Consider the following 22,597-nt stretch of genomic DNA (forward strand, 5'->3'; position numbering starts at 1 on the left):
GTATAAAGTTTGTCTTAAGTAGTAATAATATATTGTAAATTCATGAGCATCAGTATTGAAAAATCTCAATGACTCCGACAAAAATATTTTAGAGCGGCACTTTCAAAATACCCATAAGTACTTGATAACCGATGGGTTTATGAGTTCTCAAGTACCATTTAAACAAGACAGCTGAATAAGCTGTGAAAAGTAATTTCTCCAATAAATGTAAAAGGCTATTTTCATCATCTCGTTTTAAATTTTCATTTTGTATCTCCAACCTGCTTGACCAATCATTACATTCCTTCTTCTCCCCAATAAAACGCCACACCTTATATCAAAACTGAGCTTCCTGCCAATTTACATTATAGAACATCTTCATGCAAAAATAGTTTTTTCTTTCAACAAACATAATTTACTTTCCTTTACTTTTATTTTTTTGTCTTATGGTGTTTTGATCTGTGAAAAATCTAGTTGGAGAAAATTGGTGGAAAAGAAATATTTGGCTCTGAAGTGATAAAATAGTCTTCCTAATTCTATGATTGGATGGGTTAGTGCCTTAAAGCATGCATCTTAAAAGAGTTCCATAGACATATAACTTCTCCTCTGCACCAATTAGAACACTCATGTTTTTCAAAAATATAACGGCATTAATTATACATTGCTTCTTTAGGACTAGTTTTAACTATAATTACCTATTTCGATCAGCTAAAACATGTGCTATCAAATAGCTGTCTCAAAATCATTGGCAATTTTGTAAAATCAAAACACAAGCTTGTGGTGAAAATAATTGCTCAATAGAGGCAGTCAAGCAAGCTTGTCTCTAACATGCGCTATCATGAGCTTTTGGCAATATCTTTAGTAGCATCCGTCCACCACAACTACGCTTCAGTTTTGGACTTCTGCTCTAAATAAGGGCACCTGTCACTGCAGTTCTCATTAATCTCCCATGCTATGTCTACTGAACCGTGAATTCGCTGCAGTTTTAGTAAGTTGACGGTGTAGGGCTTATGCAGCTTTGAGGTTTACCATTCACGTTAAAACCATAGCTTTAATTAATTTCTGTTTAGTTCTCTAGTGTTGCTAGGTTACATCAAATACTGTAGACATTTAAATATTCTATTAATCTTAATAATATTCTTATTAATTCAGATAGTGTCTATATATAAACCACAATCGGCAAACAGTTTACAGGTATAATGTAACTGTTCTTTTATATATATAACATGGTTGCATATGCTGAATTTAAGTGTTGCTTGTCCATTTGAAATGTAATTCATTATTTTTTTCTTATTTACATGTACATACACATTTGATAGCATGAAGTTAGCTTAGATAATTAAGACATATTTTAGTTGCTAGTATTAAAACATTTCACAAAATATTAGGTAACACTGTCCAACCTTTTGACAGTCTTGGCTTTCTCTGGACAGATTAAAAAGTCTGAGATTAATATCTTAAATAACTACTAATTTGCTAAGAAAAACACCATTTTTGTACATAAAGTTTTTTTAGTAAAATCTAATAACCAAAACCCGGCAGTATTACTTCCAACGAGTTTTTTGGAACTTCCTTTGAGCCGTCTGAACATTCCAGCGAGGGAAAAATTCACCATGCAATATATGCATATGCTACCACAGAGCCAATATTTTTAGCAAAAATATCTATAGGTAATCAGCATACAATCTCTGCTTTTGAAACTCTGTTCCTTATCATTTTAATCTCACTTAGTTTTTAAGATACATGTAAATGTGCTATCCCAAATTTGTAGCGCAACTGGCCTCCTTCTTACCTAAATAAATGGCACTCATTTTTGCTTTTAAAACCTGTTTGCAGTCTAATATCTACCCGAGCGTGTCCATATAGCATGTAAATTTATTCAATGCAGCGTAACCACTCAACCAATCCCAAATTTTTACCTTCAGTAAATCTGTAATAACTTGTGTGAAAAGTTGACAGAATTGAAACCTGATGAAAGGAAGCATATAATTACATCTCTACTTGTCTGACCAAGATGGATGACGACTCATCAGATTCATCCGAAGAAAGCACCAGCTTACTCAGTAAATCGAATGATTCTGTTTTACTACCTCTGAAAGTCAGACAACATTCAATGCTAGCTATCACAGTCTCGCTAATATTCATTTCATACTGTATCGACTCGGTCCTCTTTCCATTTTTTCCTAATGTCGGAGTGAAGAAGGGACTGCTGCTTTCTGAGACTGGCATCGTCTTTTCGGCTTTTGACTTTACTAGATTTGTGACAGCTCCAATTACTGGAAGAATGGTGAGTTTATCCAAACAACCAACTTGCATATATTTGAATAGTTTGCATATATTTGAACACAAGGCAGCGTTAATTGTATGAAAGTTGCTATGCTAAACTTCAACAAAACTAAACGTTTTAGTAAACTTTGCAGTTTCTGCAGAACTTGTAGCTTTGGTCTTTCATGTATTTTAAAAGAAAACCCAATTCATGCTTACTAAGTGCATATAGACTCAAGAATCAAATATAACAGAAATTGTAAAGTAAGACAGACGACTCCATTTGCAAATATTCAATGTCAAACCAATTTTACTGTGCTTAACAAACTGCTGATATGCAAATACTAATGAGATCGGAGTTTCAAAATACCGAGATGCTGAGGTGCATCCTGCTGCTGCTATGTTTGTTTGTTATCAATAAATAGTTGAAAAAAACTTTTTACGTTGCCAGCTTGTTTATGTTTTATTTTTTTGAGCACACATATTTTAGTGAATGAATGCAAGGCAGCCTAGAATAAACTCGGTATCAAACACCAAATTAAATTGGGTAGAATGGTTTGTAAAGATGTATAAATATTAGATTGCAATAAAAACTGTTATTCCAAAATCAGTCATTAGTTGAGAAAGGCCTAATACAGTTTTTGGATTTACTTCACACGCCTCAGGTTTTATCATCAAAAGATCTGTGCTACTATAAACTAACTTAGCACAACATTGACATTGTGTAAAACCACACACTTCCTATACACACTTTTTCAGTAGACATTATTTTGAAACTGGTGGAATTTTGAAGCATTGACATAGTTTTGAAGCTTGTATTTTAATGCAGATGTTTACTATGCTTACAAATGGGTAACAGTTAATGCCTATAATGCAACTCTTTTGTCTTGCATGTCTAATATTTTTCTAAAATTGGTTCCGGATAGAATTATAATACGTGACTGAGTTTATGAGTGTTTGCAAGTAACTTGGAACTGAATGCACTTAATATCATAATTCTAGCTGTTCTACCCAACTTTGTCTACTAATAAAAAAGTGTTTGGACAAAAAACTAATTTGTATTTAACATATAGCAACATTGGCCATTCTAACTTTTAAATTACATATCATGAGAATAGTGTATTGTGTAGTTGAAATAAACTAAGAGTCCGCATAAAAGATATTGGCCTTAGCTGCCGATATAGCAATTGAACCTTATAAAAACCCAAAATTAGAAGTTCAATAATACACAAAAAAGCATCATGCTCCATAAAGTTAATAGAATTCATAGTTTTAAACAATATGAAATGCTGCATACACTATAGGGAATGTGGTATCCCCTTTGATCATTGAGCCTTTGCATGGCTCAGTGATAGAGTGCTTGGATTTTAAACTTTTGGTTGCCATCTCCAGGAGTTCAAATCAATCCTAATGAGTAATATTTTATTCAATGATTTTAAAAGTGATAGCTGGAAAAACACAGACTCCAGCTTTTGTGAAATATTTATACAAACCTTTATCTATATATATATATATACATGTATGTTTAATATATGTATAAAAGTTATATTTATACACATTAGTAAAAAGAGTGCTCAATGTTAAGAATAAAAACAGAGCAGATATAAAACTATGTGTACTAAAAAACTACAAGTTTAGTTAGCACATTTTATTACTTAAAGTTTCGTGCAGTAGGCTTGCACTCTTCAGATAAAATCTGAAGAGTGCAAGCCTACCGCACGAAACTTTAAGTAATAAAATGTGTTAACTAAACTTGTAGTTGTTTAATATATATATATATATATATATATATATATATATATATATATATATATATGTATATATATGTATATATGTATATATATATGTATATATGTATATATATATGTATATATATGTATATATGTATATATATATGTATATATATGTATATATATATGTATATATATGTATATATATATGTATATATATGTATATATATATATATATATATTACATATCTATATATACACATATATACATATATATATACATATATATACATATATATATATACATATATACATAAGGCCTGAACGGCCTGAACACACCGTATACAATTAAATAGAAAATCGTTCAACACGCAAGGCCATACGACCCAGCCACCAAGCGTTGTAACCTGTGCATTTCAGAAAAGTACATCATCCTCACAAAACCAGAAATGAGCTCACTCAACAAGCGTAACGAGCTAGCTTCCACATGCCGACATTCTACTAAATACACACTACGAAATGCAATTACATAGCTATCAGTCGTTATAGTAATTACACCTCTCTTACATATATAACTCAGTTGGACCAAAACAATTTTATCTGATGATTGTCTGCGTAACAGACATGAAACTAATAGTAATGAAGTTGTTTTTTATCTAAGGTTTTACATGAATAAATTTTATATATATATACATATACATATATATACCTATATATATATACATATATTAAACATATATATATAGATAAAGGTTATAAAGGTATATTCATATATCTGTATATATGTATATTTATATATATGTTTATATATATACTATGTTTACAATGCTTATATACTATGCTTATATATATATTTATTTATATATAATTATATATATAATTGTAAATATATATAATTATATATATATTTATATATTTATATTTAATTATATATATATTTATTTATATATATTCATTTATTTATATATTTATTTATATGTATATTTACATATATATATATATATATATATATATATATATATATATATATATATATATATATATATATATATTTATAGATAAACACATAACTAACACCAAATGCAGCAAAAGTAATAATAATATTTTGTTAATGTATTTGTAAAAGTGGGTAAAAATAAGATGCTAGTGACTGGGGTGAAAATAAGAAATCTTGGCCAATAAGGAATTTCTTGTTAGCATAATTTATAGTATTTGAGCAACAACTTGTCACTACAGTTGCTTGTGTAAGTTTTTTCAGGACTTGATTACTATTTGTGAACCAATAATTTATGATTTTATATCACGCCTTGATGCAGTAACCATTTATATTTTGTTTTATCTTTCAGCTTATGTGTACTTGTAACGATTGCTGTATTACTACTAATGAGCAAACACACAACGACGGTGCATGCTGGGTAAACCAACGAAAATACAAGTGTGGACCACTTACTTAAAAACCAAAGCTACGATAGGTTTTACAGAATATGTCTAGCAGTAATCGAAATGGCATTATTAACAACTTTTTTTACTCCTAACTATGCACAGGGAATCCCAAATCATACTTCAAAGAAATTTACTGATCTTTCATACTGCAGAGGTTTAGCAACAACTGAGTGTGTGGGTGCCAATTCAATAGGCTGATCAAAAAAGCAGATCATATTTCCTTAGAGTGCTATAAAAGAGTTCAACACAGAGGAATCAACAGAAAAGCCTGACCCATAGGCATACACAAGTGCAATGTCGTTGGCACTACGACCTTATTATGGTATAAAGAAGGCGCATTGCTTGGAGGTTTTTTCCAAACTGTGGCCTTGAATCGCGAAAGAAAAAAAGTAAATAGACGATATCCACGATGGCATAACAAGGTGGCATAATGGATGGCATGATTCACGATGGCATAATCTGAGTAAAGAAAATGCTTAGTTTCTTGTTAACTGCATCGGGTTGAATTTTGGAAGTTCTGGTCAAAAAATGAAAAAACCACTGTTTTCTACAAAACTTTATTTTAAAAAAAACTGAAACTTGTTTAATCAGAGCTGCTCAAACTTAAAAAGCAGTCTAACAGGTATTTGCTTTTTTCGGAAAAATACTGCAACTAACAAGAAGTAGGTATTTTTACTTAATATTTGCTAGTCTACATGGACTTATGTGAAATTTTGGAGCTAACATGATCACGTAAATATATCTTATTAATAATTGTTTTATATCATAGTTTGACAGATGCCATCCAAAGAAGCTTTGTGCAATTGGAGCTACTATTGCTGGCCTAGCCTGCATCTCATTTGGGTATGTCTTTCATTGTCTTATTCTTCCGAGATTAGATAGAAAAAGAGTAAACAATTTTTAAGATGTTACAACCACCATTTACTATGTTTGCTTCTAACGCTTGACCTACAAATTGACAAGCCTGTAATTAAAGGAGATGCTCTCATGTTTGCCCTAAAAAATCAAGGAGATTAAAATTGCGTACTGTACAAACTAGCTAATATAGATGTAGATTACAAATTTTTACTAGTTCTATCTCTTTTGTTCGTTCCTATTTAAGGGTCACCACCACAATTGATAAATTCTTGTACTGAAAATATTGTGACCATTTGTGCATGAGATTTTACCCCAGAGCAATTGTTGCTGAGTGCCCTTCCTAACACAGCTAAAGGTTCATTTGGGACTTGAACCACTTACCTAATGCTTGTTTGAATGTGCATTAATAGCTGTATCATGGCTGCTCTTCGCCAACTTTCGTAGTTAAAGAAAAGTTTTATTTTCACTAGGAGAAACCCCAGCAATGTTCATGAATTCTTTTCATTTTCATTAAAAAAAATTTGTGTTGGTGTTTCAAAATCTGTCTCTCAGAAACAAACTGGAATTTTAAAACTAAATATTTTTAGCTACCGAATAGAAGGCACAAAACACATATGCGTGATGTTTTCAAAATTCAGCATAAATCTGAAATTTCAGTGTTTACACAAACTAACACACAATAATAAAATGGGATTTATTAAAGCTGATATGTACCGAATGGTGATATATTATAGAATACAGTAGATTGTACTATGATACCCAATATTATACTCTAATATACTGTAATATACGATACATTATACTTTAAGTTGCTTTACTATATATTACTAGTATACATTGATTATTATAGTCTCACAATCTTGGTTAACTCAACGGAGCTCTTCTTTGTCTGCTGTTTGGCTATCAGATGTGTGGCAGGCGTAGGATCAGCCATGTTAAATGTCTCAGGAACAAGCCTGCTGTTGAAGGCTTCGGGCTATGAAACAACAACCGTTGTGGTGAGCCAGATTCATACCAGTGTATTTTGATTGTTAGTAAATTTCACAATTTTGGTACTTAGATGAGATTCTATGTAAATATTTGGGACTCTACTGAGCTTAGACCGTCATACGAAAAATGGTTTGCGTGAACAGCCAGGCCACTGGCTAAATTAGCTAGTCAATTGGCAAATTTTTGTTGTACAACCTGGTGAAGGAGAGCTACAAATGCAGCACCGAGTTGCCATGCTCTTATTTTTTGTTGGCAAGAAACCTTCAGGGTGTGGGGGTCTGAGCAGGCGGCAACAGCTTGCTGGTCGGGTCTCAACACTCGAGTCTGTTGAACAGTTATCGGTTTGTGCATGGATGTTGGCAGTAAAAACTGCTGTATTTTTGTCAGATTGTTTTTAGCTATTGTGCTAATGGCTTGTGTCGCCGTGGTTGTGAAGGCTGGTAGCAAAGAAAAGGTTGATGTGCCATCGCTAAAACTTTGTGCTGCGTAAAAGCTTTTACATTGGTTTACTCACATTAAGTTAACGCTTTCTTATTTAAAAAAATTCACCTTTTGTTATCTGCAGAATATTCTATTAAGTGCAAAACAAACCATGGTCAAAATGTTTATTATATTTTATTAAAATTAGTTCAATAAGCAGCCAAATAAATAAAGTTTGATACAAAAACAAGATTATTGCTAGCTACTGCTATCGCAAGACGAAAGAGTGATATTAACAAAAAAACAAATGTGGTCAAAACAAAAAAGGTCTTACAGGATGTTGCTACAACTAACCATGCTAAAATAATTAAAAAGTAATGAATTCATCATCGTCATATAAGCAATCCATCCTTGGCAATACAACCTAGAATATACCCGCACGGTAGTGCGATAAATTGCACTAAACATTTTACCTCCACTGCTTTACTTGATGTTTTTTATATGAATCTATCTGCAGTGGGTGTTTCCATGATGTCAAATAACACTAATACTAGCTCATTTGGCAATCTAGACTCTAGTTTCGTAAGCCTGTAGAAAGTTGCGGCTAGAGAAATGTCTCATAATAGGTGTTTGAAGCTTTGGCTAGTTTTTTTGTTTACACTGTATCTCAGGGAGATAAGATGTATTTCTAAATTAAGAGTTTCCCTGGAACAGTATCTTTTGGATAATCTAGAATATCCTATTCTAGGCTTGCTTGCTGAATTTTGGTCCGAGCCCCTTGATTAGCCACCCTATTGTGTATTGAGGCCTACTTCACTGTTTTCATAGCTAAGTACTGATAAAATATTTACACGTGCATTTTTTTTAATAGTTTCAGTTTTTTTTATAATAGGTGAAAATGAAGTAAAACATCATATAAACAAGCTTTATTTAAACATTTGCTATATATAAAAAAATTACATGTTATATGTTTGAGTATTTAGAAAAAACTGTAAAATGCAGATATTTTGGAAATTTTCGGAAGTGTCTCGGGATAATTGCTCTAATGCACTCAAGTTTACATCATGTTCATATTATCATTACTTAGATATGTTTTTTAAAAACTTCTACAATGATTGCCAATTTTATTAAAATTCAGTTTATATCCTTGCCTATTTTATAAACCTGTCTCTACCTAAATAAATAGCGATCTTTCATGTAACAAACGCCTTCAGTACCAGCGCTTTTCACGTTAAACTTTTAATGTTTAGCCGCATAAAAGCATTGTTTGAAAGTACTTTGTTTCCTATTTTAAACAACAAACAAAATTTTAAAATGTAAATGCATCCAACAGTTTTTATAAATTTTTTCAAAGTGTCTTAAACTATTTGGATATGGGTAAGCTTTACTGCAGATGATAAAGTATATGAGTATAATAAAATTTCAATGGCCTAATATCTTTTTAGGCATTTGTAGAAACGGCTAACAAAGTTGGTTATGCATTTGGACCTGCTATAGGAGCATTTCTGTATCAAGTAAGTTTTTAAAGGTATTATTACTACAGAGGCTTAGCTGTTACAATCTAAAAATCTTTTTTTATAAATTAGCATTAGCCATGCAACAATAATAACAAGGTTTTCTGTAATGTTGTCCATAATTTATTTGTAAACAATAAGAATTGATAGCTAAAAAATTGAGTCTGTCAAAATTAGGCTAACAATTAATGTATGAATAAATGTTTATTTACAATATACTATATCTATGTTTAAGATAATTATACAGGTTTGCAGAATATATATTTACAATATAGGGTAAATAAATATATATGATAAACAAATGTTTGCTATGAACATTGTAAGAAAACTTCTTTAACATATTTATTTGTTTACTATATACATTTACAATATATATTAAATATATTTTGTAAAAATATATTACAATATATACTGTAACCATATGTTACAAATATATATATAATGTATGTATATATTTATATATATATATATATATATATATATGTATATATATATGTACAATACATATATTTGTAATATTTACATATTGACAATATACATTTACAATATGCATATTTACAATTTAAATGTATTTATATTGTTTACATATATTCTACAAGACAACTGATCTATATTTTTGTAGTTTGTAGGATACAGTCCGATGTTTGCCATACTCGGGGGCACAATGTTATTTTTGCTGCCAACATTTCTCTATGTGGTTCCCAAAGTTGGTAAGTTCATGCTAATTTACGTGCTTCAATGTTGTAACCAATACTTCATTTTACAAATAGCAACAAATCCATTAGTGTCAAGGGGTTTGACAATTGTGTTGTTTATTAGCTGGCACTAGCTTTTTCTGTTTAAGAAAATGAAACTGCTTGATTCGCTCTCCTTGATTTTTGCAAGTGTAAAATTGTTTAGGAACTGAGACAATTCAAGTTGTAGACTGACCAAAATTTTAAGACATTATTATTTTACAAAACAACCTGTTTTGGGAAGTTTATTGCTTTATTTAGGCCATTGCTAAACATGCCCAACTCTTTGTTACTGCACATGGAGCATCAGCAACTTGCTTCCTTAATAATTTTTAAGATCCTCATGTATTCAGATGGTGAGGTGTAATTTTGGTTTAATAGCTTATGAAAAGTATTGCGATTAGCTGAATAACTCATGACAGACATGATGATTGGCTAACAACTCTTGGCAGACACGATGATTGGCTAAATAATTTATGGCAAACGCAATGATTAGCTAAACAATTTATTATTGGTCTACCTGATTGACCAATCAAGTTTTCAACCTATGTTCACCAGAGTAAAATAATACTATCAACCTAATGTTGGTTGATGACGAATTGAATCATCATTGCATCAGAATGCATTATTTAGATTTGTCATTATTACAATGAAATTTCTATATTGTTCTACATTTTCAGATGAAAAAGCTCCTAACTTCCACGGAGGCTTTTTAGCATTTCTCACAATACCTGGAATATTTCTCATGTTCTTAAGCTGGACATCAACAAAGATCTCAGCAACAAGTAGGACTTCACAGCTTGCCCGATTTTTTTATTTATCTGTGAGTCTTTCTATAACATTTACTTATTCCAAGTTAGGCTCAATTTTGTTGGCTGGAGGAGTGAAATTGTTTTGGTTAATGCACTGGAGCAATTCTAAACTATATATAAATGCATATGTATAAATATTTTTGATTAAAATTTTTATATATCATTTTATAACATTATTTATTAGGTAGTTGAAGGACACGCCCATTTAGTTGCAGCATTTAAAACAGAGGAAGCCAAAGTTACAATTCTTTAGCAAAATGACAAGCACAAAAGAGCCTAAACATGATTGATTGTCTTCAATGAAACTGGTCTACTCTGTAGTAAATTTTTTAATATGAAAGGTAAATATATGAACAATAAGAACTAGCTAGCTTACTGCATAACTTCACTTTCTATTTTAGTTTCACACAAGTACAACAGTAATGGGGCTGATGTTTACACTGTGGGCTGCCTGTTCGACACTAGGTAACATTTGTGTGGCCAACTTTGTTAACAAGGTGAGAGTATTTTGTTGTATTTTTCAGTCACACATCTTGTCATAAAGAACTTAATGGATATTTGCATTGCCAGTTTTAAGAAATATGCCTTCCTTGTGTAAAGATACGGATAATTACTTTAGAGATAAATGCAGTTACTTTAAAAATAGATTTTTGACATTTGCATCTACCATTGTATGTGCGCCAGAAATTGTTTTTGAACAATAACACTCAATTAGCGACACCGTAAAAAAGGTTTGAAGAATAAGAAAATTCGACTTTCTAGATAAGTTTTAGTTTGAGTAATTACTCTACTTATTTCTACTGAGCAAATACTATTATTACCTATTACTATTAAGCAATCACTCCACACCCTCATATTACTGTAAAGTTATTTTTAAGCTTGGAATTTTGCTTTTGCTGGTTTATGTTTAGTCGTACGCTTATTTTCAAACATAGAAGGTAGGATAACCAACTAATCACAATTATTTATTAATGCATCATTTGAGGAAAATATATTTTGTTATAAGTATGTTACAGCTGTTAAATATATATTTTCTCAACCAGTATAAGAAAACCAAACATTAATGAATATATACAGATTTTCATATACATTTAAATGTTAATATAAGTACATGAACATTTGCACATATACACATAAACATATACACACGTCTATGTGTATATGTGTATATATGAATACATGTATATGTACATACTAGCTATTAAAAATTGTTGCATTTATCTTCCAACTACTGGCAGTTTCATGACTTCTTCTGTCAATCTTCAGGTAGCAACCTGAGGATTGACAGAAGAGGTTGTATATATACATTATATATATTTTTTTTTTTTAATATATATACCTATAAATATATTATATATATATATGTAAATATATACGAGGGCGATTCGATAAGTAAAGATAATTTTTTAATAAGTCAAGTTGTAGTTGAGTTAGATACTTTTTTTTTCAACATAATTGCCAGAGAAGTCAACACATTTCTGCCATCTTGGTACCAGTTTCTTGATCCCATCTGCATAAAATTCTGCAGATTGCCTTCGTAACCATTCGCTCACAGTAGCTTTGACCTCGTCGTGAGTCTCCATATGAATCCCTCTGGTATAGGACTTTAGAGCGCCTAAGAGATGATAGAAGGTGCAAGATCAGGGCTGTAAGGTGGGTGGTCCAACAGTTCCCAACCTAGTTGGTTTATGGTCTCAATGGTTCAAGTGGCATTGTGGGGCCTTGCTTTGTCTTGGTGAAGAATGACGCCACGAGATTGCATGCCTCTTCTTTTGTTCTTAATGTCCTTCTTGACTTGTTGTAGCAATTGGCAGTAATTTTCCTTGTTTACTGCGGTTCCCTGCTCAAGAAAGCTTACTGTAACGGGGCCTCTCACGTCCCAAAACATTGTCTACATCACTTTCTTGACACTTCTCTGTGCTCTGAACTTCTTTGTGACATGAGATGATGGGTGTTTCCACCTCAATGACTGCTGCTTTGACTCTGGCTCATAGTGTGCCACCCAGGTCTCATCACAAGTCATAAGTCTGTTTAAAAAGGAATCACTTTCTTTTTAAACCCTGTCCAGGTTCTTCCTAGACATTTCCAATCGCTTAGCTTTGTTGGCATCACTGAGCATTTTGGGTACCCACTTGCAGCACACCTTTGAGTACCCAAGATCTTCATGAAGAATGGAATGCACTGTTCCAATGGAGGTGCTCAATGATTCAGCAATTTCCTCTACCTTTATCCTCCTGTCTGCTCTGACAAGCTTGTCCACAGCCTCCAAATTGGATGGTGTGGCTGCCTCTTTTGGCCTGCCTGACCTTGGTTCATCCTCAATAGAGGTCCTTCCTTCCTTAAAACTGCTAGCCCATTTGAAAACTCTGTTTTGGTTTAAACAACTGTCACCATATTGAGCTTTCATTCTTTTATAAATTTCACTTGGTCTGACTCCTTCACTTAACAAAAATCTTATTACAGCTCTCTGTTCAACATGTGAGCAAATTTCAAAAGGGGCAGCCATTTTGAAATAGTCTCCGAAAAAATGTATAGCCTCAAAGTTATTGAAAAAGATTACAGTGTGAAGACAACACCTAAAAGAACATAACTCCAAAAAATTATGCATGTAGTACAATAATATTCTAACTTATAAGGAAATTATCTTTACTTATCGAATCGCCCTCGTATGTACATATAAAGGCTACATGAATAAAAGCGTGAGATTCGAGCAGAGTGCTCAATAACAAAATCAGAGCAAGATAAAATCAATAAAACAGACTATAACTTTAGGTAAAACACCGTGTTTTATCTAAAGTTATAGTCTGTTTTATTGATTATATATACATGTATATATAATAAATAAAACAGACTATAACTCTAAGTAAGACACTGTGTTTTATTTAAAGTTATAGTCTGTTTTATTGACTTTAACTTGCTCTGATTTTATTATTGAGCACTCTGCTCGGATCTTACGCCTTTGCTCATGTATATATATACATAAATATGTGTGAATGTATATATAAACATGCGTGAATGTATATGAAAATACTAGCTGTGCTACTGGGTATTGCCTAGGTAATAAAAACGTCTTTGAACACAAAATTGATTTGTATTTAACATATAACAACATTTGCTATTCTAACTTTCAAACAACTTATCATGAGAGAAGCGTTTTGTGTAGTTGAAATAAATTAGGCGAGAAAAGAAAAACACTGTAAAGGCTTTCAAACTGTGTCAAACAAATAACTTGGAAACTTCATACCTTGAGGAATAACTTTTGTGCAGGACAACTAAACTCAAAATAAATAAAGCAACTGTGAAGGTTTTCAAACAACTGTAAATTTAAAATTTCATAACTTTCAGTGAAGTATTCCTTTCAATAATGTACATTGGGATAGCGGTTCTTGAACATAATCTGTTCCAGAAATTTGTTCGAAAACTGAGTTGTTCGAGATCCGAAACAATTTTTTTCCATTAGATAAATTTATGTAAACTTTAATCTGCTTCAAGGCGAGAAAACAACTTCAGTAAAGTTTTTTTTCAACATTTTATATCATAAACTGTACTGTACAATGCATACTACAAATAAAATTGGGTGAATATAAATTGTGTTTAATTTTAATAAAAGGTTTTCTATTTATGATAATGGACAAGAAAACAAAAAGTAAGCATTTCGTATGTTTTGCTCTTAAAACATCAAAAAAGTTAAAGGTTAAGATCCAATACCAAAAAATTGCAGAAATTGATAATGAAAAACAAAAAAATGCAGCAGATCAGTTACACCAAAAATTGTAGGAAAAGGAAAATATTAACAGAAATGGCACATTTTTTTCTTTGAAGGAGACTCCTCCTCCAAAACAATTTAGGGTAACTCGACTGGAGGGGTTGTCTCCTTAGCAAATTTCTTCAGTAGAGGAGACTGTAGTGTACTTGGATTTTGTCCAGGGGCTGTTTTTGAAACAAACAATGTCCTTGGGCTTTGCCCAGGGGTCATTTATAAAACAAATGAAGTCAGTCTAGCTCAGTCAACCAAAGTGAACAGATGCTCATATAATATAAAAAACAAAATACAGACATAAAAGAGACGCCGTCACAGATGGTTCCTCCCTTTTTGCAAAGAATTTACAGCGAAAATTGCTTCTATGTTTGTTAACGAATGTTTCCATGCTGTTTTAATTTCAATGCGCGTACTTCGGTTTGGTCGAAAACCAAATGTATGCTCGAGGTCTGAGATGAACAAATCTCAAAATCATTAGTTGAAAACAAAGATGGTCAAGAACTGAAACGTTCGAGAACCGAGGTTTCACTGTATATAATCAGTAGACAAATTGCCAAATTTAAGTTCGAGATAAATCATTGTTGATATCGTGGTGCGGAATAAATTAGCTCTAACAAAAAGAAACAAAGAAGCATCGTGTTGTTGCATAAACTTTTGTCTCAAAATATTTTTTAACCGAGGCGTCGTAACATGTAGGCGCTTTGCTAAAATATTTAGCGTGTGGTTACGATATACAGCATATAGAATAACGCCTTAGATAGAAAACCCTAATAGGGACATCGTAATGTGTAGACGTAATGCTAAAATTATAGCTGAACAATCAAAACGACAAATACACGAATACACACACGACCAATTTTGAGAAATATATATATATAGATGTGTGAATACATATATAAATATGTGTGAATACATTTAATTATGTGTATATACTTTAAATATGTTTATAGGCCTATATATTTTAATATGTGTGTATATGTTTAAATATGTGTGTATATATTCAAATATATGTGTATATATTTAAACATGTTTGTAAATATTTAACTGTGTGTATATATTTAAGTGTGTGTATGTATTTAAATGTGCGTATATATTCAAATGTGTGTATATACATGTATTTAAATATGTGCACATAATTATACTCAAATATGTGCCTATATAAATACGTGCTTATAAAAATGTGTGTATATATAAACACATTTATATATGTATGTCTATAAGTATACCTTTATTACACCTTTAGTACACTTTTAATCACTCCTTTATATATATTTTTAGCTGTAAAAATATTCATTTTTGCATGTGTTGCTATATATGTATGTAGGAAGCTATAATATAATACTCATACATAAACAATATTCTTAGCCATTGAACACACTGTCTTATAAATTACTTAACAGTAAACATGTTAGGAATTTTGAAATAATAAAACAATAACTTTTTTTGTAGAAATATGCGCCATATATTTTGCTGATTATCTGGATCATGTTTGTTCCAATTCTACTGCTAGCAATACCTTCACCACCAATCAGCTATTTATTCGCCGGCAAAAGGTTAGTTTAGAACATTAAAGTGTATCCACGCGCTGCTGCTTTTGATAAAACATAAAACCACAATTAAATTTCATTATTAAGATTAATTTCTTTTCTGCTGCATGTATGACACTTTATTTGAACCCAGAGTTATTCTAGAACTAAATATATTGCGACTCTCTGTGAATGAGACTTTGCCCAGGAGCAGTTGTGGCTGGATGCCCTTCCTAACACCACAAATAGTCCTTCTGTGAATCAGACCATTGACCTAATGATTATATGCCATTGCCCTAATCACTCAAACATGACCGTATGTTTTAGTGGTGAGCAGCCCAATATTTTTTTAACAAGAACATAGGGAACATACAGTCACATCATTATTTTATCAAACGTTAAAGTATAGTTATGAAGTCCTAGGTTAGAATCTTTGGCATATGGAATATCTTTATTAGACTAAATGCTACGATTGCTAAAGAAAAACTGCTACCGTTATATCCAGCAAGCTGTGATCAACTGGTACATGCAAGACATAGGAATAACAAGCAGCAAGTAAAAACAACAGGGCATTGAATGCAACTAGGCCATCTAATGACAAGTATTGAGCTACATGATGCAAACATTAGCATTATTTCCATTCAGTTCATTTATATAGCTAAAGAAATTGTTTTTCATAGTAAGCTACACATAGATAGTCTTTTGGACTATTACTTGTTGCTAAAATATTAGCAAGTTGCTGATGGCTTAGTTAAATCAAGTCAAGTCAAGTCAAAGCAAGTCAAATCAACTTGATTATATGAACACACTTTGAAGATTTTTTAAAATTGCTAGAAAATGGTTTTAATTGATGAGCATCATAAAAGATATCAGGCCCATATTCAACTTGCCTTTTTTAAAGGGCAATCACTCTTCCCGGTTTTTTATCCTGCTCAAAATATCTTCATAATTACAACTTTTCAAATGATTTTATAGTGATGCAAAAGTTTTAGCAACTTTGTTATGAACCATTTTTAAGAAAATTTATTTATACAATTTTGTTGTGCTAACATCGCGCTCTTCCGTTTCAAAATTTCAAGACAAACAAACTCCAAAAAAGTGACCTTCCATATTGTATCTCAAATTTCTGCCAATGAATTAAGAGATTAACAGTTAGCCTTAAAATCTTAAGCTATAATATATTTGCATTTATATTTTAGATACCTTCCTCTATCTGTTATCACGCTATCCCTCCTTGCATGGTTTGTTGGTTTCAGTCACATACTTTGCTTCTCTGTGGCACTTCGACTAGCTTGGTAAGCTATTTCGTCTCATTTTTCTTTGTTGGAAATAAGTAAATCATTCAATTTGGAGTTCACTATTATTTAGGGTATGATAATAACCTAACTTTGTTATTTTTAGACTGCTTATTGCAGCTAAACTTTGCCTCCATGAATAAAAAAAAAAATTTAGGGTAACAAATGTGTTAAACAATTAATTGTTAAGAGATAACATTTAAAATACTGAACAAAGGTATTTAGGTTAGTGAATACATAAGACAGTGATTTGATGCTGAATGAAATTTAAAAATTAAAAATCTTTCAAATTAAAAACATTCATTGTGTAGTTTTGAAGATTTAACCTACCTTTCATCTTATTTTTCATTTCAAGATTTATCTTGCTTTAAAATATTTTAAAAGATCTCATTTGAACTTTCATCTTTCCTTGCTAACAGAACCAGCACTTTTGAGCCTATTAAAAATATTTATCAAGTAATCCAAAGGTATCACATTGGAAAAAAACATAAGTATAGTATAACCACATGTGTCTTTTTGTCGATCTTTCTTACTCTGCTCCCAGCGACTGTTTAATAAGGGCACCCAAGTCCTTTTTGTTCCTTAGTTACACCCCTTCATTTCAAAAAGGCTTGCTAGCCTTCACTCTGCAGGTTAGCTCATTTTTAGTTGCTTCTGTCTCTAAACCAACTGGCCAGCTGATTTCTTCTGCAAAATAGAACACACATGACAATTTTTCTAATTCCATGTTCAAAGTATCATTTTAAACAGAAAAAATTTTAACCCTTTAACAACCAATATAGTGCTGTTTCTAGGTAGCTCATGAGAAAAACCTCGCTGTTTTATGAGCTGAATGTAACATCCCTTATCCTGTTTTCCAGGATGAATGGCTACCCTGAAAACAGTCTCTACACTTATGGCTTGCTGACTGGACTCATGAACAGTGGTCTCTGTCTAGGCAGCACAATTGGTCCGATCTTAGCCGGCATCATAACAGATTGTTCTGGCTTTGAGTGGACTCAAACTGTGAACGCATCTTTATATACATTCATGGTTAGTATAATGAAATTTATTCCACAATAATCTTGCCATAACTTGGAAGTTGCCATTTTCCATCAGTTCCGTATTTACATCATAGTTCTCCAGTTCTCTATTTACATGTAGCTCTCCAACCTAGACGCACTTAGTAGGTTTATGAATTGAATTACACAAAAACTTTTGTATTGTTAGGAAAGAATTTAGCCACAATTGCTCCTGTGCAAACTCCAATGAACAATCAATCACACTAAATAATTTACAGAGAAGAAAGACAGCTTGCAGTTGAGCCCTTAGGTGACGGATAATGCTTATAGGGTAGGAAACTCTGAAAGAAAAGGAAGTCTTTGATAAACACACATAGGCCTAATTGACAAGTTTTTGCAAACATTGAAAACTTTACAGTTAATGTAATTTTGCCACGTGCCCCATTTCCAATTTTCAAATCTAGCAGCTAAAATTAATTTAGTAATTTTTTCCGACACAAAGTATATTACTAGCTTAAAATTGGTTTGTCAAACTTTTCTTCAAATTGATGTTTCAATGAAATTAAAGTAAGCTTTGCATTTGATAAGATTCTATTCATTAAAATTCATGTTCTATAATCATCATAAAATCTAAAAGCACACCTGCAAAAACTTCGTAAAAGTAAACCGCATAGCTTATAATAGAATTTATGAATTCATAGTAAAAATTAACGTATTCTTCATAAGCTGATTGTGCATGTAGTAGATGATTGAGAGCTGATTATATATTTTTTATATAATTAAAATCCTCTGAGTTAAGTGCATCACAGACATGCATGCTAAAAACTAAACTAAAGTGACTAAAAAACCTAAAATATTTTAAGAATATTCTATTAATGTCTGAATTTCTAAAAAACCTCAGGTGCAATTAGTTGACTTGTAGAGAAACCTTTTTTAAAAAAGACAAAAAAGTTTGTTTCAGATTAGCCTGGAGTTTGTTAAAATAACTCTCAGTAAAAAATAGATGATGTAACTTTAATAAAAAAGTATAATAACACGGTATTCCAAAACATTCATGCTTTTATAAAACAAATACTACGGGGTGTTCTATGCGATACGCAAATTAAAACAAAATGTCAAAATTAATAGTACTGCAATCCATTTTATCACTTGCTAAAAAATCATGAACTAACAAATTGAGAAAAACTATTTAAACCCTTTGTTCATAATTTAGGCTTTGGGTTCAAAATTTAGTCAGGAAAGCTAGGCTAATTTATGAATATCTTGAAAATAAATTAAAAACTTCTGTTTATTCTTAAATTGTAATAAACTAGCAATCTTTAAGGGGAAAAATTCTAAAACTTCTCATTAAGAATGCAAATAGGTTAAATTCCACATTGCATGTACTTGAAAGAATCATCAATTCTTGTTCTAGCAAGCAAGGCAACAAACATGAAAATGTCAAAATATACATGTAAAACTCTGCACTTGGTCAAACCAAGTATTTGAGATAATTAAATCTGATCAAATCAGTGTTTGCCAGGCAGATACTGAATTGAAGTATTCCTTGTTAGCAATCAAATACGTCATGTGTTGCCCTAAAATTGCCCCATTACGGCTTTCTTCAAGTTTAAGATGTAAAAAATGAGTATAAAAGTGACCTGACTTGCATAATGACTCCTACAGAAATGAAAAACTGAGGCAATTAGAAACCAGATAGGTAAGCCAGAGTACTTGCTTTTCAGATAATGACATCAGACGAAGTCGGTGTCATTACAATTTATGCCTTACAAAAACTGAAACTCGATACTGATCCAAACGTACAATAAAAAATGATCTACTTATTTCCACCACTGCATATGCTACATAGAACTTTAGTATTTTAGACAATTCTGTCAACCAAGACAGCAAGCTCTGTGCTATCTAAACACAGTGAATATTTTTGTGATTTTAGTGGTACATTTCTTACACTAAAGCTTTTGCTTGCCATAAATAGAGTTGACCTTTTAACAATTTACATTTTTACTTTTTAATAAAAGGGTCCTTTTTCTTTTTTCCTAAATAGGCGGTAACCTAGAAATGTATTTTACTCAAATTAGTTATTGATGAGTTTTTTTTAAAGGTACCTTTTGGTCTACCATGAAATATCAAAACCTTTGTCTTGGTGATAAATTTTAGTAGAACTTACCCATGGCAACTAAACAAAGGATGCCTACTTTTGGAACTTGGATTCAACAATAAAAGAATATAAGAACTAAAACACTAAAAAGAAATAGCTAAGCTGATTATTAACTAGACAGCCATAGTTCAGTTGGTAGGGTGCTGGCTTTTGATTAATAAGTCAATAGTTCAAGTTCTATAAGGACCCTTAGTGTTGTTAGGAATGGCATCTAACAACAAATGCTCCTGTGATATTTCTGATTGGGTCATGGATGACTAAACCAGCTCTCCATCTGCACGCTAACATAATTGAAAAGGGTGGCTAGCAACCCTGCATGTCTAGAAACAAAACCTGACAAAGGGTAGAGAAAAAGATCTGTTAGTCAATAGCTTGCTGGCTAAAGAAAGTGTCCCAATAAAGACAGTCACTAGAAGACAATGGCAGATCACTGTAGAAACTTGCTAAAACAGTTTTTGGTTTAATGAACTAGAGGAAACCATGATCACTTACCTTCTCACAGAACATGGTACTGAGAGAGAAAGCGAGATGTTCAACTTAGTTAACCCAGACACAAAGTCAGCTTGCATATGATTGGATAGCAGAATGTCAGCAAATATGATCACCCTTTAATTTTCTCATAATTTATAACGAGATTAATGGATAAATGAGAGTGATTGGGTCATTTTTAATTAACCTTTTCTTACAATTTAAAATGTGGTCAGTGTGGTAGGTTTAGCTTTGTTAGGAACTTTGCTTTCTTGCAGAATGCACTACAAGCCATTTGTAGTGCATGTACAAACTATCTGATTTTTTTCAGACCTCTAGATTAAATTACTCATAGGTTGTAAAAACCTTCAAATCAGTCGAATCCTTTTTTAACATAATGCATCCTACTAGCCGTGTAGCGCTGTTCGTATGTAGCAATAAGTCGCTCACTGCAGATTCAGTCAGCTTTGTAAAAATGTTTCTGATTAGTGAGTATTTATTGTCCTGTGTATTTAAATAAAATATGCAAGTTGAGGCAATGGAAATCAAGTTTACAGCCCAGTCCAAGCTGAGTTGCGTCTTGAAAAACTTTTTTTTACACATTTCCATTTCACAAAAGCTATCTATGTTGGAGACCTTACGGCTACTGAGGTTTCAGAATTTTTACATCAATAAACTTCTGATGATTATCTTTTAAATGATGGTATTTGTGACAGTAATTATTTTATTTTAACCAAAATATACTTATGCTATGAACTGTAGTAAAATGCATAACTCTGCCTACTTGGAACACGCCCAAGTTGTTGTTCATAGTAGTAAATAAATGATCCAAAAAATGGTTTCATCTCATTTGTAACCCACTGTTAAATAGGTTTTTATAGCATCATCTTATGTCATGCCATATGTCTGATTACCTGCGCATCAAACTCTTGGTCATAGCTTTAATGTTTTAAAAACCTTGACAGCTTATGTGTGTCAATATAAAAGATTAGGCTTCTCTGAGTATGTAAATATGTCATTGTGAAAAAAACTTATTGGGTAGTAAAACGGTTTATTATGACCAGGTCAAGTAATAATGTCTGCAAAAGCTGCATCTTACAAATAGTTTTTATTGTTACAGGTGATATTACTTGCAAGTTTTCTCTTATATCTCAAGTCCACGAATCAGCTATCAACATTATTAGGGAAAGGTGATAAAGCTGCTGACAATGAAGATAGTGAGCACAGTGTAGCTAGTCAGGTAGCTGAGGCCTGCTCTGAACGCATGAAAGCTTGCCTAGATGAGTCTCCAGTCTACACAGAGGTTCAGCCACAGCCAGATTTAGAACAAGACCCTAGTTTTGATAATTAAATTTAAGAATTAAAAAAACACTTATTGTAATAGAATAATTGAACTCCTCGTAGAAGAGTGAAGCAAGTTGCCCAATAAACTCTTTGCATATAATAAAAAATAAAGAAAATTGACACCCTCTGTACTTTTACATGGAGTCTTTGACACCTTAATAAAGTGAAGACATTTATATATGCGCCTACATATGCTTTATATATGCACCTTTAAAATTTCAATAAAGATATAAATGTAACAACATTTTATTAGCAATAATTCTTTTACAATTTATCGTTGCTTCAATTTTTTCTTCAATG

General features: G+C 31.9%; 1 protein-coding gene across 1 annotated transcript; it reads left to right on the top strand.

The window, feature by feature from the left end:
* The first annotated feature begins 1,942 nt into the window (after positions 1-1,942).
* LOC137401781 (MFS-type transporter SLC18B1-like) lies at positions 1,943-22,597 on the top strand. The gene is made up of 11 exons (XM_068088266.1): positions 1,943-2,266; positions 6,187-6,260; positions 7,126-7,273; positions 9,131-9,199; positions 9,822-9,909; positions 10,614-10,756; positions 11,147-11,242; positions 15,955-16,058; positions 17,231-17,326; positions 18,187-18,358; positions 22,074-22,597. The coding sequence occupies exons 1-11, from the start codon at positions 1,994-1,996 to the stop codon at positions 22,302-22,304; spliced, it is 1,494 nt and encodes a 497-aa protein (XP_067944367.1). The 5' UTR covers positions 1,943-1,993; the 3' UTR covers positions 22,305-22,597.

The sequence above is a fragment of the Watersipora subatra genome, chromosome 8 (genome assembly GCF_963576615.1).
Source record: "Watersipora subatra chromosome 8, tzWatSuba1.1, whole genome shotgun sequence".
NCBI lineage: Eukaryota > Metazoa > Bryozoa > Gymnolaemata > Cheilostomatida > Watersiporidae > Watersipora > Watersipora subatra.

What these genes read in the sequence shown, in the direction of transcription:
- LOC137401781 (XM_068088266.1), top strand. Translation starts at nt 1,994, where the DNA reads ATGGATGACGACTCATCAGATTCATCCGAAGAAAGCACCAGCTTACTC. An exon ending in GTGGCACTTCGACTAGCTTG is followed by an intron (nt 17,327 to 18,186) that starts GTAAGCTATTTC and finishes CCTGTTTTCCAG; the next exon opens with GATGAATGGCTACCCTGAAA. An exon ending in CATCTTTATATACATTCATG is followed by an intron (nt 18,359 to 22,073) that starts GTTAGTATAATG and finishes TTATTGTTACAG; the next exon opens with GTGATATTACTTGCAAGTTT.